This window comes from Bombus pyrosoma, linkage group LG13, assembly GCF_014825855.1.
Source record: "Bombus pyrosoma isolate SC7728 linkage group LG13, ASM1482585v1, whole genome shotgun sequence".
Lineage (NCBI taxonomy): Eukaryota > Metazoa > Arthropoda > Insecta > Hymenoptera > Apidae > Bombus > Bombus pyrosoma.
In genome coordinates, this window is record NC_057782.1 from 7,899,107 (window position 1) to 7,917,654 (window position 18,548).

The 18,548-nt window shown below is 43.8% G+C and overlaps 2 protein-coding genes across 16 annotated transcripts in view; one reads left to right on the forward strand and one right to left on the reverse strand.

Annotated features, from left to right (window-relative positions):
* The window catches only part of LOC122574211, a 31,155-nt gene extending 16,806 nt beyond the window's left edge, over positions 1-14,349 (forward strand). For 4 of the 13 annotated variants that reach the window (XM_043741511.1, XM_043741516.1, XM_043741520.1 and 1 more), the window contains 2 exons: positions 201-1,443; positions 13,420-14,349. Coding sequence is in view for 1 of the 13 variants with exons in the window: in XM_043741520.1 (XP_043597455.1) it covers positions 201-238 (38 nt within the window). In the remaining 12 variants the exon portion in view is untranslated. Of the gene's footprint in view, positions 1-200; positions 1,444-10,284; positions 10,473-13,419 lie in introns of all 13 variants that reach the window. The other 9 variants (XM_043741519.1, XM_043741513.1, XM_043741517.1 and 6 more) reach the window with 9 other exon arrangements.
* On the reverse strand, positions 1,450-18,536 carry LOC122574220. Of its 3 annotated transcripts, none has more exons than XM_043741551.1 (7): positions 18,154-18,536; positions 17,127-17,456; positions 16,219-16,416; positions 16,082-16,160; positions 15,950-16,017; positions 14,691-15,829; positions 1,450-2,116 (listed from the first exon to the last, which is right to left on the reverse strand). In XM_043741551.1, exons 1-4 carry the CDS (start codon positions 18,532-18,534, stop codon positions 16,110-16,112), a joined length of 960 nt encoding a protein of 319 aa, XP_043597486.1. In that variant the 5' UTR covers positions 18,535-18,536; the 3' UTR covers positions 1,450-2,116; positions 14,691-15,829; positions 15,950-16,017; positions 16,082-16,109. The 3 variants fall into 3 exon arrangements, with proteins under 3 accessions (XP_043597486.1, XP_043597485.1, XP_043597484.1); XM_043741549.1 differs by lacking the exon at positions 1,450-2,116 and adding an exon at positions 14,461-14,601; XM_043741550.1 differs by lacking the exon at positions 14,691-15,829.
* Positions 18,537-18,548: the final 12 nt, after the last annotated feature.

Sequence of the window (18,548 nt, forward strand, 5' to 3'; positions counted from 1 at the left end):
CACGTCGGTTTTCTCGTTACGTGAACGTTTAACGTCAATCGAGATACTCCTCGTTACTTTCCTTTTCGTACGGTTATTCGTGGTGATTTATATATATAAATCTACAGCTTCGAAGTAATCTCCAAACAACTTTGGACTATAGTTTGATACTATACTCCGTGATGTCCTCGCAATTAACTTCAAATTGTTTCGATCTACAGACCACTTGCTAATGGGCGAATCGATCGATCAAGATTGAGCGGCAATGAGGCGGCGAGAAGAAAAGATATGTCGTAAAGTGGACAAAGTTACAGAGAAGGATGCATCGATTAAAGATAACAAAAAAATATTGTTCATAAAATTGCAAAGACTCGGATATCGTATAGGAGATGTTTCGCGACCAAACGACAGGAAGAAGACTGAGAGAGAGGACGCAGGAGGACAAAGGAGCGGGACAGAGGAAAAATGGAAGCGGGAGCATCGTCGTCGTCCTCGTCGTGGTAGTCCTGGAGAGAACTAAGTGGGGACGGACGAGGGGTAGTGTTCGTTCGGCCGGGCTGCTTCCGTGTATTCCGGGGGTGGTTTTGGTGCGCGCGCGCACCGGGGTTGCGCCGTGGTTTCATCTCAGTTTCGCAGCCTCCCTTCCGCGGTCCGCATCAACTCTGTCGTCGCTGGCACAGAGGTGTGTCGTTTTTATCCGCGTTTACCTCGTTGTATCTCGTCTCGGATACACTCGCCTCTTCGATATCCGTAGCCGAATACGCTGTAGGACGTTCCATCTGGAATTTAGAATCTCTGGCGAGTGGATCCAGCCGAATTGAAAACGAGAACGGTGTCGAGAGTCGCGGTAGATAACGAGACGAGTGAAAATTCTCTTTGCGTTTGTAACATTCGCGTTTACCGCATCTGCGAAGTATGTTACCGTGCGATAGGTGATCCAGCGACGACTGGCAGAATAATGGTGCGCGATGCGGAGGTCCCGACGCGTGTAACTTGGTAAGCAAACGTAGCTTTTTGCGTCGCAGTGAGTCTATAGCTCGCACCATTTGTACGTTTTTCTTATAACGTTTCACGCGAAACGGTGGCGTATCGACGTTTGATCTTGGATCGCGTATATCGCGTATGTCGCGCGTTTGCTTCAGCTCGAAGGACACGGTGAATCCGGCATTGATTTTTAAACGTCGGAACGCCCGTATATACCGTTAATTGTTGGCTAGTTCTACGAGATGGAGTAGTGAATTTCGCGAGAACCGTTTTGTCGATTGTACCCTCGAGAGAATAGCGCATTCCCCACTTCTAGCCACTGATTAGGACGGCGGAGCATCCTTTGAACCCCTTGGACCGTCATTACGAGTAATGTACTTAATCGTCGGAAAATCGGTCGCCGTAGAAACTGGCGGTGCAGTTGCAGTTGAAAGCCGAAGTCGAGATATATACGAAGCTGGTATTGTATTGGAAATAAAGGTGAGAGGACGTTACTGACATATACTGCATATGCAAATTGTATCAAACTTAGACTGGAAATCATTTTACGAGTTTCAAACGAGTTTTATCACGGTCTGTGAACTACTTTGCTATTCAGTTGCTGCTTTTTCCGTTTCAGATAACTTTTACGTTGCGTTCATGCATAATCATTGATCGATGATTGTTACTTATAACGTTGATTTCTTCATTCGTACTAAAATTTTCTGTTTTCTTTCAAGAGAAAGAGAAAGAGAGAGAGAGAGAGAGAGAGAGAGAGAGAGACACGGAGAAAGAGAGAGAAAGGGAGAGGTGAGCTTATCGAGCAGTAGAGTTGAAAGCGATGGGATAAAATGTATTTTGTCGTAATATCGGATATTTTGCAAACGTTCCGATCAACCAGTAACATTCGTGATAGCGCTGATTTCTCATGTAAATCATATATAACGTGTCTCAGATACGTTGGAAATACAGGGGAACGAACTGTGCTCCCCTTTTTCTACGCTTTACGGTCATTTATTAAACCAACGCCAATATCGATGCGTTTGATTTATGGCGAACCTTTTCCGGACCTTCGTATTTCTCCCGAACATTGTACTCCCATGCTGGTTCTTCGATATACGAGATCCGGTCTTCCGGATTTGGCACGTTCATGGATTTCATCCAGGAATGCCAGCTGAAAAGAAAAGAAAGAACTTAATCCGGACAAAATCTGAATAATCTCGCAGGAACAGAGCGATTAACGCGTATCGTCCGTGGAAAAAATGGCTCGGTTGTTTCTCTATTCTTCTCGAATAATTCTCTGCGTATTGTTGGTAGGGTGTTAAACAGATAAATTTTCGCAACAACGATATCTAGTATTATTTCCTTGCGCGGCAAAGAGATAATTACAAGCTTGTGTCGGCACTTTGAACACAGAAAAGTTAACGAGGTATCGTAGCCGTGATTAATTTCGCGTCGACGCTATTTTCCGTCGAATTTAACCGGACCAAAGCCAGTCACGCTCCACAATCGTTCGATTAAACGATGCACCGATGAATGCTTGATGTCGCGTCGAGTTCTCCGTCATTCGTTTCATAAATCGACTGTCTGCTTGATTTTCGAACGTCCGCGTCTCCCCGGTACACCGATCTGCGATCTCTCACAATTATCGAGTGATCGAACGAAGGATAATCGAATTCGCGTAGCCGACAGGAACCGTGCGTTCACGAATCGAATGCCGTTTCCAACGAAAGTGGGACACAAGCAGTCATACCGAAGGCACGTAACTCGATAAGCGAATAATTTCTCTGTGCAACAACGAATTTGAAACGGAGCAGACACGCTGAGTCAGCGGTGTAAGCGTAGAGGCAAATGTTCGTGCTCTTTATTCCATCTTACTCCTTTGACGTATTACCGTCTCTTATGTTTAAGTCGATTTTCATTTTGAAGGAAAAACTTGTAACACAGACGAACAACTTACCGTGCCATAAAGTACAGAATTACAGAGTTCAGCTGCTCTGATCGCGTAACAAAGGTTACGGTTTGTTCCTACTTTTTCCATTAACCGTCTCCGACGCAATTTCCTTTGCGTCGCATCCGGACAACGTAGTCTCTTCTTTTTTTATCCGAGAAATATAATTTTTTAACGAACGATAAGTCGCATTCCCGTTGATCGATCGATTTCTCCAACGATGCGATCGCTTTATTTATAACTTGAACTGGAGGAAAGTTACGAAGTAGTTAGAGCAGTCCGTGCCAATATCCTCGGGACTCTTGGAAATGAAATTTTGTCCGGCACACAAATACACATTTGTCTTCGTCAAATGGGAAGTTTTGCCTGGCAGGGTGCTTAGGTCGGTGATATCGAATACAAACGATCGAGCTATACATTTTCGTAAGACCGATCAGTTATATCCACTAACGGATTGAGCCTAGATCGGGATTGCGATAAATTTTCGCATGTTAATAGCGCACGGCTGGCGCACGCGTGGCGATTACCTTTGAATATTTCAACCATTCATTTGCCAACCGAATGGCTGACCCGAATAGAGGGAGCAACTCGGGGTCGAGTCGTTTTTGGACCGATTTTCGAGCGCGATCGACCGGCAAATAATTGCAGCATGCTTTTAAACAAACGACATTTTCCCAATAGCAAGAACCGCCCACGGAGATATATGTCAGAATTCATTTGTTGTTCCGTTACTCGCAATCGTTTCACAGTTACTCTTGAAGCACAAATGGCGGCATAATAGAACAAAATGGAACAATAGTAACGCCAATAATAATAATAGCTTTACGCGCTGAGTGTCGCTCTCATTGTGGCCGTACAGTACGTGAAACTGTTCCTCAGGAATTCCGCAGGCTGTCTCTAGAGGATAATAACGAGCTCTATCCTGCTTCCCTCTCTTATTCTTCTTATCTTCTCTCCTGGCTTCTCTCTGTCTCCTTCCGTTTTCCACGCTCTCTTGCGCTCTATGAATTCATTTGCTTCCTCCGACGTTTTTCATAAATTAGTCGAATCAATTATGATTTCTGCGCTCGTTCCAACGGCGCCGGATGCCCGCAGGAAATTAATTTGTTCGTTGTTAAAAAAGGTTGAAAAGTAGCCGAGATCGATTCTTTACAATGCACTGGTTGGGAACTACCTTTGCATGTTAAACGTTCAAAGTTCAATTTACTTGCGAGCAAAATCGCAGCGTAGTTGGAAACTACAACGTGGAGAAACGTTTAGCGATTAGCAACAACTACAAGATTGTATATACCTGCCACTAATTTCTGTTCAGCCGTGCAAGGCGTGGCACAAACAGAGGCTGGCCAAGGAATTATCGAACATTTGCTTGGAAGTATGTTGGTGTCAGTGGCCGGACAAGGAAACAGGATCGAAAGGGTGGTTTTGGTGTGCGGCGAGCTGCATTCCAGCTCTTGAGAGGAGTACTCCTTGACCTGCACTTTCTCTCTATTATCATTCGCCACCCTAAAGTGTAGCGGAACGTTTACGTTTCTCAAATGGATGTATCTCCGCTCGTCTCCAACGAGGATCGTTTCGAAGACAGATTTCTCGACGTAGACGGAGAATCCAAAGAAGCGGCGAGACTCGTGAGTGGTAGAAAAACGAGAGCTTTTGATGGTAGAGAAGCATCTGTCGGATCGTCACCCGGTGGTACAGTCAGCAGTTCGACTTAACTGGAGCAAGCGGCAGCGAAGCACCCCTTGACCCCTCCTAACCACTCTCTCGCTATACGATGATTTTCAAAGTGGTCGTCGCGTGTTCAACGTTCTCTCGTCCGTTTCTATTCTGTTCTCGACCGACCGACCGTTTCACAGCGTTCGTCGCGAGAACGAGCTCGGCACGTGAAAACGACCATCATTCAAGAGACACTTTCGCTCTTCGTTTACCTATTTGGTCGAGTAGAGGGAGTCGAAAAAATGTCAAAATGCCTCGATTGATATTTTTCACGGCGACTGCGCGTGCTTGGCGACGTCGTGGAAAAAAGGAAGCAGAAGCGAGAAAAAAAGTTCAAAGTCTTGTTTTAATAGTCGTCGTATAAAAAGAACGCGATAAACTGCGGAAATTTACAGGTCAGGCTGATTTATTTTCAAGGTGTTTAATGGTGTCAGCGCACGGGAAAAATTTAGTCCGGGAGAAATCTCGGCAGACTCGTTCGCCGGTTACTGCGCGCCGGAGATGCTCCACGACGATGTACACCGGAAAGGAATTCTGTAATTAACCGGCTCGAGTAATTAATGAACAACTTTGCTGTCTGGGGAGGGGAACGTCTTAAACTCCTTTGGAGATTGACGGTTTCCGAGAAATATTACGGAATTAGAAATAAAGTAGAGTAATAGATCAACAGAGGACAGTTGCCTCGTTCTCTTCCCAGTATCGTTAATATTCCCGGTATTAATTTAATTAATACGTTTATTTCCTCTCGAGATCTTCTCTTGGTATTCGTATTTCGCGTGGCTGTCTTGCTTTTGATGCGTTTAATATCAATATTTGGTGCTCTATTTGAGTAAACGTCGACGATTTTCCCGTACTTCTGCAACAGTCAAACATCCAGACTCGAAATATGTATTATACGTTCCCTAGAATCGTGGCGTGCATTCCTAAAGTCATCGCCGAGATATTGCATTGCAGTGCACCGCATGCACTTTGCGGACTGCCTGTACATCGACAGACTTGGTCGGTATGTCTGGCAAGCCGTACACGTGTTAACAGCTTGTGTCAAACGCTCTGTTTCACGACGCGGCGTTCGCTTTGAAGCTCGAGTTGTCGTTGTTCATCGCGCGAACGTTTCTTGGATAGGGACACTGAGCTAATTATTTAGTTATTATGCTGGCACGTAAATTAATTCAATCGCTTTGATTTTATGTATAAAACCGTGCGCCTTTGCTTTCGCGAAACGTCTTAAGAGATCCTTAACTCCGCTGGAAGGAGGAAGACCGCGTTACTGGGTTTTTAAAGAAGTTACGATTCAATGGGAGGCCATCAACCAGCTGAATGGGCCTCTAACAGCTTCTAGAATTCTATTAGCGCCACCATCTCTAAGATAGCGGTGAAAACAGTCTCTCCAGAGACGTTTCTCCTTATCTCGATACTTGCTTTTCCTTGCACGTTGTAAATGTTTTTCCCTTTTTGTCTCTTCGTTCGTTGAATCGAAGACAGGCCAGCTATTCTTTAACCGCTGTAGGCGTTATGAAACTAGAGAGAAGCAGGCACCGCCTTCGATTCCATGTCCGTACAACAATCGACGATGAGCGATATCGAACGCGACTATTGTAACAAGCGACTACCACGGCTACGCTTTTCAAAAGGTCTTCGTCGAAATTGAGTGGGCTAACGAACCTTGGCGAATTTCCCAACAGAGAGATTCCACCGGTGCACGAAGCACGTGCAACTCGTCATTTTCAGAATCGTAACCGGAAAGTCTATTCCGTTGGCGTACCCCCTCCTCCAATCGAATCGCAAGTTACCACGGAAACGTTCGTCAAGCACAAAGTGCGCTGTCTTTCATTCTATTAGGCGACGAGGTCTTCTTAAAGGTATACCATGCTTGGGAATGTTAGTAGGAATTCCTCTTCGAATTCCTAAGTGTTCCTCCTAGGCATTTCTATGAGATCGAATTGACAATGCGAGGTTATTTTAAACCACCAACCTTGAACTATTTTACGGCTTTTAATTAATTTACGAGGCGAAATTTCTAAGATTACAGGGTACTTGTTACATGATCCGATGTATAACGCGAAACTCGTCGAAATTAATTTCTGCACCCTTGTGCACGATAATTCATCATTTATATCTATCGTGAAAGAGAATTGTAAAATTCCATTCGTAATGGTATAGTCCGTATAATATTCGTTGACTTGTAAAATCTCATTAATAATATTAGATTAAATTATGTAGAAGGTTCCTGATCAGATATTCGCTATCTTTGGCTCTGTTACAGGCGATCCAAGTAATTAGGCTTGATTTCCTCCTGACAACCATAATTCGATATACCACTTGATCTTATTAGATTTTCGTAATTAGTCTTCGTCTGCAACAAAATTTGTTTAGCGTGGATAGCCTGATTGCTTGAGATACGTTCGCGGATCAGTCGCGACGTTCGACAAGCTTTCTCCCCGGGTTTTCGTTGATCAACTTATCGAAAGAGCTTGGCGACATCGACGTGCACCGTCATTCTGCATAATATCGGTTAATTAATTGCATAATATAATAATAGGGTACTTGTGTAACAAAATTAAGAAACCAATAATAAGTGGAGTTGATCAATTTGCTTTTCGAGAATCTCAGTTTACTATTATACAACGTAAAAATAAGGTGTACACGAAGAACTGGCATTCTCTAGCGTAGCCAAGCCTATTCCTGCTGGTCTTTCAAAGTCGAACGAGCGATCGGAGGATCTTATCGAGCAGAAAGTTAGGCCAGCGTAGATTCGCCAAAAGGGTCGACCTTGCATCCCTTCTACGCTCGATGTTCGTTAGACCATGTTTAATTGTACGACGACCAGACCGTGGAATGTCCGACGATACGCGATTTAATTAAATTACGCACCGATTCTGGGGATTCGACTCACCTACCCCTAGCTGGGTCTGGCGATCGTACAGACAACTGGTAACGTGCATCTCGACCTCGGAATATGCTTTCCAAGAACTTACGGTTGACAAATTTTGAAAAACCACTGGAACGGAACTCCATTGTGATCTTATCGGTGTATTTCATGATCGATATTCTCTGGAATTGTTTCGACTTGCCACTGGCAACTTCCTAGACGTTCTCGCATCTGCGCGTGTGCGTCTCGCACGTTCAGCGCCTTGAAACATAGAATCGGCTAGGGAAATTGTAGCAGTACGTTCGCACAGGTTGTAGAACAGCCTGGGAATCTCATTTTCTCGCGAAAAACGCTATTCGATACGTCTGCTCTCTACCCCGTCTCTCTTCTGCTCTTTATCTTTTTTGTCCTTCGTTTCAGCAACGAAACGTTATCCTATACGTATTCGTCTATAAAACGTTTATCGTCATTCCATGGGAAAACATTACGGCATTGTTGCGTCGCTTATACGGAATTCGATAGCGATCTAACTTGTTCGAGCGGAACGCGAATTTTCGAGACTCGTTTACGTAGCCAGTTGGAATGTCGGCTCGATCCAACACATCGGAAGTTCTATTACCAGTCAGGAGAACGATCTTCGGTTTTTTTCGGTTATGTCTGGAACGATTTTTGGTTTTCACGGTACAGAGAAACTGAATCGAAAGTAACTTTACTTTACTTTACTTTAGGGAGAGTTCTATTACCAGTAAGGAACACGAGAAACAATTTTTGATCGTATCGTTATTTTTTTTTAAACGATACTTGGTTTTCACGGAAGAAAGAGATTGAATTGAAAATAAGGATAAGGATAAGGATATCTCGATGAAAGTTCTATCATAAGCGAGGGACAGAGAATATAATTTTTGGTGTTTTCATTTACCTCAGGCGATTTTTTACTTTTCATAAAAGAAAAGGACAAGGTCGAAAGTAATGCTTGTGTCAAATTCTATGGTACGCGAAACGAGGGACCGGTCAACCCTCGACGATCGTTCAACAAATTTCTCAGGCGTCCCTCCCTATGATAGTCCTGGTATCTCGAATACATAAATTTTCAGTTCGGTAAGCAGTTCGTTTGCCCTTTGACCAACCGCTTCCATGAATCACCACGTCGGCAGGATCCTGCGCCACGGGCGATGCAATGTTGCGAAACATTCTGCCGGAATATTACTCCGGAGAATTTTCCAGTGTCGTAAACGCGATTGTATCATTGATAACAGGCACGTCGGCGAACAGATATACGATCGACTTGCTTCACTAGAAATAAACGAAAACTTTGTGAGAAAGTTTCGCGAGTTTGACGTTTTCATGAAAACTGTGTGTTAAATATTAAGAAGTTGAAAATTTGCTCACCGGGAGCATCGGACTTTTATGAAACTACACTCTCGTTCATAGATCTCAAGATACGTATGGAAATTTAAGTAAACTCGAATAGATATATTTTACAAAATTATCAGAACCTTCCAAAGTTACCGTATTATCTCATTCAAGCTGGAAAATTGTTGGCTCGCGATATTATATTACCGTAACTCTTACAGATAGCCTATGTGTAGCGATAAATATAATCGAACGAATTTTTGCTAGAAATTTTGTCACGAAGGATTGTATATTGTATATATACATAGCATATAGATTATATGTATATTAAGTTTCTACACGTTGAGATTAAATTGAAATGCAGAATCAATTATTAGCAGACGGTGCCAAAGTTTCATTATTATTAGATAAAGGAGCACCACGGACATTCGCAAATTACGTGGCTGTAAATTGCCTTCATTTTCGGGTGCATTTTCAGGAGAGCGCGTCCTTATGCAGGCTTCAGAGTTTCCGCATCATTTACTTGGACAGAATAGGGGTTAGTTCAACCACAAGATAGAAGCTCGGGCTAGATGATGCGCCCTTTGTTCACCAGTGACTTTCTCGATCCGCTGGGATTCAGATTCCAGTTCGTCGTCGGCTTTCTTTTGGGTTAATATCGGTCGAAACGAATCATTCAGTCAGTAGAAACGATCGTTCCATTGCCTTTTCAGATTTTCATGTTTCGAATAAAGTGCATTCGAAGTTTCATATTCCTCGTGTCAAACGTCATGAACGTGCTTCGTGGAAAAGAGCCACATTACAGAAAGATACGTATTATCGGTAGAAAAAATTGATTCATTATTTTTCCAACAAAATCGCAAGAAGTTTGTATTTTTCGTTTAACAGGCTATTTATTTTAGCGTATTGAATAGTGTAGTATAGAATATTATTAAGTAGGTTACAGAATTGATTAACTATGCTATAGCGCAGAATCTGTATAGAATGCCAAATAGCCTAACGAAATTCATTATTCTGCTTTGCTTTTGATCGGTTGATCGGTTTCTATACGCGCGAGCTTTTTACAAATGCATACGATTAAATAAGCATGCTTTGCCAGAAATTTATCGACTAGAGCCAGCTTTCATCTCGACCGTACAAGCGTGATTTTCATTGTACAAGGAGAGCGCATTGAGTCCGTTAAGTTAGTAATTAGGGCTATTAAACTGGCAAAGGTCGCGTAATTTAATTGATCATTCGTTATTTGGCGCGTAGCTTGTGTAGTAACACGATGGGCGATTGATCGAGAACTTGTCGGCTGATTAAACGTACCAACAGTTTGATCGATCGTCAAGACGATAATTAGAAAATCATCGAATTTTCAGCTCGTCTCTTTCCGAAAATTATCATTATCACGTCATGCTGTAACTCACAGATAAAATTCGCTTTACTCGCCAAAGATTTTTTTCAATGATAGATTCACCGATCGGTGTCAGACAAGGAAATAGTTAATCGAGGCGAGTGCCGTTCTCCGTCCACTAACGAGCATCGGCTGAAACTCGAGATGCAAAAGGAACTCCGGCAAAAGTTAATTATAAAGCGTGTTCCTGCCTCGGAGCAGTATCGAAGATCAAAGTCCAAAATGTTTCGCCATCTTCCCAGCGGGTAAGCTCGCGAAATTTATTCCACGCAATGGTCTATAGGCTCGGAGTAAATTAACTAGCTGTGTAATGAACTAATAACGAGTCGACGACTTCTGGTGCCCTTAGAAATTTACTCGTATTTACTTACCTAGACTCTTAGGCCAAGCCGATCGGTATTTCTGTGCGGCTCGTTAAAACAGACAGTCACGAAAGTCGCTGCCATGGGGTCGATTAAACGAACCTAATGGAATTAATGCCGAGAAAGTTTCTTATTAACGCCGCAGATCCCGAAACTGCGTTTAGCTGGCGTGGCTGTTAGTAGCATGAGAGACCAAACGGGCGAGTTCGATTATGCAAATCGGCATGGCGATCTTGGGGAAGCCGCGTTACATAAGAATTACTAAACCGCCATAACAGCCAGATGTTCGTCGAACCGAGAGAACGAATCTCGAAGGCGGCTTGCCCGTCTGTTCGACCCTTCGTCCACTTACGAGCAACCACATCGCGAATCATCTTCTTCCCACACGGTAACCGAGTTAAGCTGATTTTCTCGGGAAGATGCACGACGCACCGAGTCTGACAGGCATTCCGGGAACACCGGCGGTGAATGTAAATTTTCATTAAAATCTCGGCTCACGGGCACCTACGTTTCTGCGGTTCCGCGATTTCACCGTTGATTGCGACAAGCTAGGCAACGTTCCCGTTGATTACGCGACTGCTGCTCGTCGGAAATTTTTGTTTCCTTTGCGCCGCGACAAAGAGAATATTTCGTTTTTCTTTCCATAAATTTCCACGTTGAATGTTCTTTACCCCCTAACGCCTCTCGATGAACCAGCACGCTAGAGACTTTCCATGAACGTAATTTGACTCGGTCATAGTTTGTACAAGGAGCTGCTACCTGGAAAATAATTTCCAGGCCGAAGACGTCACGTCCATCGGATATTCCTGGAAGTTTCTGCGCGTCGAGGTAAATGAGGGATGACGATAAAAGAGGTCGCGAAAATGCACAGGGCGTCGCATAATCGCCGTTACTCCCCTGTTCTCGTTGAATCGGCGAGCGTTTGTACTCAGAAGTTTGATATATTAGTAGCCGTGGTCGGTGTTTCGAGCATTCATCGAAAAGATAAGAAAGAAAGGTAGGCGCGTACGACGGTAACTTTGCTGGAAAGTCGACGGAATCGCCTTTCAATTCGATTAATAATCTCGTCTGTGTTGCTTGTTACGTTACGTTGTTAAGGTTGAACTCGAGTTCGTTATACGATGTCAACCGAACTGGCGGACGGTTGTATCCTGCGACGACGCCTCCGAGCTCGCAGGAGTGTCCTCGAGGCAACCGCACTGCAGTTGCAATTTCAATGCGCCGTGCCAATTAATGCGAAGTCGTGTTCGAACTACCGATGGCTCGTGTTAACGATGCTTCGCCACGGACATAGAGTGCCAATTATCGATATTAAATATCCAATGAAATTGTGCGTCGAGGGTTTTCCTTTCGTTCTCCAACTTTTATTAGTCGAAGGAAGTCCAATTTCTGCCAATTTTCCGTAGCAATTGCGCTTTTTTTCACGGTTCCGGCAACGGTCGGTGATTTTAGTGAAAATTTGGTGAAAATTTCGCGAAATGTTCACGAAATGAGAACGGTGGGAAAACGAAGGTTTGTTGAAAATTGGAAAACAGAGGGTCACCGAAGTTGGTTACGGTGACCGAAATTCAAGCTTGGCCGAGAACGCGCGTGCATACGTTCATTACGAACTTACGCTTATGAATAATTACTGCATGCCCGGAAAACTGTTAGCGGAACAATGCAGCGCTAACTATCGGCCAAGTTTAATTATCGGGTATGCTCGCGTTGTGAAAAGCTATTGTGATTATAGGACGATATATTTCAAGATCGTCTATCCCTAGCTGTTTTGAATTCGAAATTGATCTATTACTAATCAGCGTCGTCAGCGAAAAATCGGGCTCGTCCTGCGTGTATTCCTCGCGCGATTCTTCCTGACACGATTCACCACGATTACTTTCGTTTAAAATATTTCGTAGATGCGTAACGTAGAGAACTTATAAGATGAGTTGAAAGCGGAAAAGAAGCCTAGGGGAAGCTGAAAGATATGGTCACGAGGACAAAGACAGATTTGAGGGGGTGAATGAAAGTGGGCCGAGATGAAGAGTGCCGGAAGCTTCAGAATTTATCGACGGGGTTCAGAAGCGGGCGTGGGAGTGGAATATGACAGTCGTGTGTTTCATATGTATTACAGAATTTCATTCATGGAATTTATTCGATACGAAGAGTACACGGGGAAAACATAAGTTATACTTTTCGCTCTTAACAGGAAAGGAATTTTATAATTTGGAACACTGAATCGATCCCATTTAAACGAAATTCACGTTCCACTTGATCTTGGGATTAAGCATTTTTTTTCAAACTTGTTCGATCTATTGTTTCTTTTTAAAAGTCTTGTAATTTTAAACCTAGGAGTTTATTTCCTGTTTCAACTACACAGGCTTATCATACAGCGCCCATGAGATTCTCTTGGTTATCGTTACATAATACAACGACTGTTGCAAAGAAAAAAACATGGTAATGGCGTTGGTAATGACGCAGAGCAGCTAGAAACGGTGCCTCGATGGTACTTTATGGACGATAAAAGGAGGGTGGAGGCGACACAGAAACACTAGAGATGATGAACCGACGTGAAATGACCTTGAAAAAGATTTCTCTCGAGCATGGCGCATTTAACGACGGTTAATGACCGAGCAAGTCGCCGCGACGGAGGCGCGTAAACCGTAAACCGTAAGTCGAGACGGTCTCGGGAATCGCGCGACGGATTGTACGGTTCCTTCGAAACGCGCCCTTTAACGCCCTCCCCCCCTAACTGCTACGAGAGTAATCTTACAACGGTCGATGAATTCCCCCGCAGGAAATGAAATTACACGGGCAATCCACTACAAGGACTTCCTTTTTTCTGTTTCAGAAGCCGGTTCTCTCCGGAGGAAAGCAGAGCGAGAATGAGCGACACTCGGTTGGCTACTAACAAATACCAACAAAATCGTCTTCTACACCGGTGAAATTGAACCGTGGAACGATCGTCTGGTGACTTCACGAAGAGAGAAACATAGAGGGCAACATAGACGAGGAGCAAATAAGTTTCTCATTCCCGTTGCCAGGATTTCTTTCTTTGGTCGGCTTTAATCCACTCGCGAAAGCCAGTCAGGGGTGAAAAATCACCGACAGGTCGGCTAAAAATTACGAAGGTTTCCTTTGTTCGCGTACAATAACTATTTACGATTGTTGTCCTGATAGATCTGAACGAACAGGGACATTCCATGCGTTATCGGTGGACCGTAGAAATTGGTAGATCGTATCGTAGTAGCTCGTTAATTCAAGTTGTTTGTACGTGTACCGAGGTGTGAACGATCGTTGGTTAATTGGTTGGTAGAACGTCGGTGAATCCAATTAGCTGGTAGTCTTGAAGGAGTTCGGGCTGAATGACATTGGTCGAGCTATAATTGTGTTCGGATCGCGTATTTCGGTTTCGCCTATCAACCGGTGGAAGAGATGCAAAGCACGGAAGTGCGGATTCGCGTGGCAAGAAACTCGATTTCAGGTCCGTCGACTCGGTCTGAGTTCGTTTGCATCCCTGAACTCGAAGAGGTTGTCGTGCGGCGAACCGATCTAATCAGCGTAGCTTAAATCTAAATTGAATAGTAATTGCAAATTGGATGCTGGATCGCGTCCATCGGACGACAGACCGTCTCGACCGATCGATCGAACCGATGACCTCGTGTTAGCGCCGTTCGGTAAGCCTTGGAATAATAACGGCGTTGCGGTTATACTCGACTCGTAAATTTTCGAGAGAAGCGATATGCGAGCATAGGGTTGGACATTCACGGTAGAACAATGACGAGTGAACTGAACGCGACGGAGGTTGAGACCTCGACGGGCACGATGAATCTCGTATCAACGATATCCTCGTCGCCACCTAGCGTGGTCGCAGCCGCGATTAGCGCTAGCACAGCAATTCCGACTAATCCGTCCACGACAGTAACGGGTGGAGCTGCGGTCACCAGTACCGCTAAACCCGACCATCACATCTACAACGCGACCGGCTACCTCGTGGAACACGACGAGCTCGATCACAGTAAGTAATAAGAGCCTGTGAATACGGTTAATGCGCGTTATACCGGTCAAAGCCGAACCTAATGGGACTGCATTACGCCGCTCTCGGCCGGAAACGCCACTTACCAATCGCCTCGACTATTTCTCCTTGCGCCGTTAACCTTGTCCGCCTTTGCCTCTCTCTCTGTCTCTTACCCCTTTTCCTTGTTCGTCCTTTCCGCTTGGCGAACGATGGAATTTGCTTTGATGTCCCTTCCATGATAAAAATCGTATTTCGAGTTGCGGCTGCTAGATCGCGAAAAGCCACGTGTTAACAGGATTCGCGAAGTTCGATCAGCCTTCGTTTAGCGCAACCAGATGCGCTTTGGAAACGATCTCGACGTTTGTTGGCGGCGTACCACAGTTTCCAATGAATTAGACATGTTCAGCGTTAAATGTCGCCGAGAGTGTTCAACTGTTCCGACAATTATTTCATGCGAAACGCGCCGAGAGACAGGGCAGGTAGTCGCGAGTCGTTCAGTCGCGTTGGGAGGTCTTTCGACCAAGCACACTCGAATCCTGTTTCATCGTGTATCAAGGGGATTTTGAGAATTGGTCTAAATGTTGCCCGTTCGTTCTAGGTTCTCTCGACTGCTCGCTACACTATCCACAGATCTCCGGGTTTTCCCGGGTTTTCCCGTGTTCCTTTTGCCTCGTGGTGAGCAAAATAGTTTCCGGCGAAGCTTAATCCTGCTGGCCCTCTGGATTTATTACCGCGCCGCTCACCAACTTGCTTTTTCATGAAAAATTGCTGTGAATTGCTGGCGAGAATTTCCACTTGCAAAGTCGAAGGCTCGAGTTGTTGAAAGTACGTCGATTTTTTTGAGGTCGCGTTATAAAACTTGAACATTCCGAACGGAACTCTTTTCACCGAGTAATCGATCTCGAAGCCAAGCCAACGCGTCGATTCGTTGTCGACGGCGAATGAGATTCGATACAACCTTTGATAATCCCTTAATCGATGATTCGCTTTGAGGATTAACGCGACTTCGTCTGATCGCATTTCGGTTTAGTAGCAATAACGGCAGGAACGTGGACTTTTTGCGAGAGGGGTTTCGATCAAAGGATAACCTGTTATCAGGGATAGGATGTGCGGCACGCATCCTCCGTTTTGCCAGAGCAAATCTTGCCATCTTCGTCCTTGTCCGACCGGCCGACTGCGACACTCGCTGAATACTAATCATAACGCTGCGGTCTACCAAAGTCGGATCGATACCATCCGCGCGCTAGAACCATGATATACGACGAAATTCAGTCTCCGATTGAAGCTTTTTGTCGTTAGATATTCATGCTCCCCGCGAGCTACTCATGCCACCAGGATTTTTTGTAATATTTATGAGAGTTACCTGTTATGCATGAACGGAGGGAGGTGGCGATCGAACGTCGGATTTCTTCAATACGTTCCGTGCTGGATCTGAAACAATGTACCAAGTATTTTTAACTCGACAGCTCTTCAGATGTTTAAGTTGTAAATTTACCTTGCTTTGGATCTTGCAATACGTTTTATCACAAATCGTAGGACGATTCGTGTAAACGAGTCCTTTTCGGGGAATTGTTCTGTAAAATGAGAGCGTTTTTAATTACTTCCAGTTTCTATAGCCGATGATTTGATTACCTTTGATTTTATCAGCATATTCTCCAAGATTTGTTGAATTTCTGCCTGCGCTTTAAGCGCATACGGTTTATCCAACTTTCTGAGACAACGTGTCACAGTCATCGAGAAAGTTTCCAACTGATCGGAGTCAGTGTCGCAAGTATCGTCACTCGATGCTGTGCTATGTAATCCGCAGATTGTAAATTCGTGACACTTTACCTATTTCAATAACGAGCTTTCTGTATTTGTGTAGAACTTTGAGAGTGCACGTAATTAAACATTCCTTTTTATGAGTAACGCAAGACGATAAGATAATTAGTTTAATTTTCATTACACTGGCAATCAATTCAGATCTCTGCGCATTAAATTCTAAGTAGAAGGATTAATTTCTTATTTCTGTAGAAATATTGGATTGCAGGCAGGTGTTTATTCATTAAACATAAAACAAGATAAACAGAATAATATTTAATAATAAATAGAAATAAGACAAAAATGATAATTTTCAGCATTCTCCCTCTCTGTCTCCCTCTATCTCTCTCTTTGAATTTTTGCTGTTCTTTAAATTTTTCAGCGATTCACTCGAGACTCTTTCGCTTTTTAGTCAAATTGCATTTTTAAAGACACCGCTACACTGTGGACGTTTATACAAATTTATATTTTCATGAGATAGAAAAGGGGAAATAGAATTAAAAAATTGTTTGTTTCACCGTTTAAATGTTAAATGTTAAAATCTGCCTCTCAGAGTACATCTTCTATATAAATATCCATGGTACATCCTCGATATATTTCATAATATTTAGCGAATAAAATAAACGTTTGTTCGCGCACATTTTTTCCTCGATTGTATTTACCTCAAAATATGAACTTGCATAAACTTCCACAATCTGTTTCTTATCTAAACAAATTCACACTTTGTATTATCGATCAACCTCTCGCGTGTCCCTTAATTCGTTCTCAGCCATATCTCCACGATGTTCCAAACAGGAAGTGCATCTACTGATCGTTGTGCAGATTGCGGGGGAAGGAGATCTGTCCAGTCGTTTCTTAGTATAGGAAATTCGGCTGCAGGAGCGAGGGCAAGTTCGAGGACGAGTCTTGACCTCTGGCAAAGAGACGGCAGGGGAACTAATCGAATTCAGAGTAGGGATAGTTCGTTGTGCGCTAGACGGCAAGAAATGTTCAATACGAGTGTTCCTACTCGATATCAGGCATCGAAAGCAACTGCAGTTCTCATTCTTGGCAAAAGTTTCGTCTACGTTCTGTGGAAATCCGACGACGAATCGTTTCATCGGGGGGAAAATAATAGCGCAAATATTGCACGGAATAGGAAAGCTATCTCTAAATATTTATAACCGTCGACTTATATCTCGCACTTGTGCACGAGGCTCCGCGACAAGAATCCTCGTATATAGCCATTTCAGCGATCGTATTTTACTTTAAAAAATTCTCTTATTCTCCGCGCCAGTCCACATTTTTCTACGAGAGTCTGTTAGACGATATTACCCGGGACTTTCGTTAAACTCGTAGATGTACACTCCTGTTCGTCGATATTATAAAACTCTTATACGAGAAGATACTTATACGCGAAAGATTACTAGCAAATTATCAAAATGTTTAAAAATTAGTATTTTACGGTAGATTTTCTACTGCAACCGAGTACAATCGAGTACACAGATCACAAGTCATTAATATTCCTCATGCACAACGCTTCAATAGAATACAACTTAATTTATTCGTCTGAATGTAATCCATCTCGGCTTATCGGAACTTTCCGTTAGAAACAGCGGACGCATCAGCTCCATCTATCGACCGCGCCATTGTAATCGGAGGATTAAAAACGTTACACGGCATACGTCTCGATGCGGAGCCTCGTAACAAGAAACTACATCAAAGTTATTGGTAAAACCGTCGAGCCACCGTTCATGCTAATGGGGTAACGAGTTCATCGATACGAACATGCAACTCGACTGCCTCGTCGTAATCCAGGTACGGGTAGAGAAATTGATGCAAATTGTAGAACCATGGTAGCGAGATCTCGTAACAATGGCCGTACGACTTGGCCCCCAGTAACCTTTTTAGTTCGTTCACGTAGAGGCGGCGCATCTCGCGAATCTTCAAGACTATCTCGACGAAAGTCACCCCCGGCAACTCCATGGCTCGATGAATGCGACTATAAGCACGATGTCTGTACTCGCTGTCCAAATAACCCCGCGTGTCCTTCTTCCACAGACACGGTGACTTTCTGTAAAGCGACGCCAGCTTTCGGAAATAGCAATTCATCCATTTCTCGTGTTCGACGATCCTCCGTGATGATCTTCTCGCCGAACACTCGCTCATTGTATGTAGCAGTT

Bases quoted from the DNA above. Each gene is read 5' to 3' on its own strand.
- LOC122574220 (XM_043741550.1), bottom strand. From the start codon at position 18,534: ATGAGCGAGTGTTCGGCGAGAAGATCATCACGGAGGATCGTCGAACAC. The intron at 16,417-17,126 runs GTTGATCGATAA...TTATTGAAATAG, and splicing joins AATTAAGGGACACGCGAGAG to GTAAAGTGTCACGAATTTAC. The intron at 16,161-16,218 runs GTAATCAAATCA...CTCATTTTACAG, and splicing joins ATATGCTGATAAAATCAAAG to AACAATTCCCCGAAAAGGAC.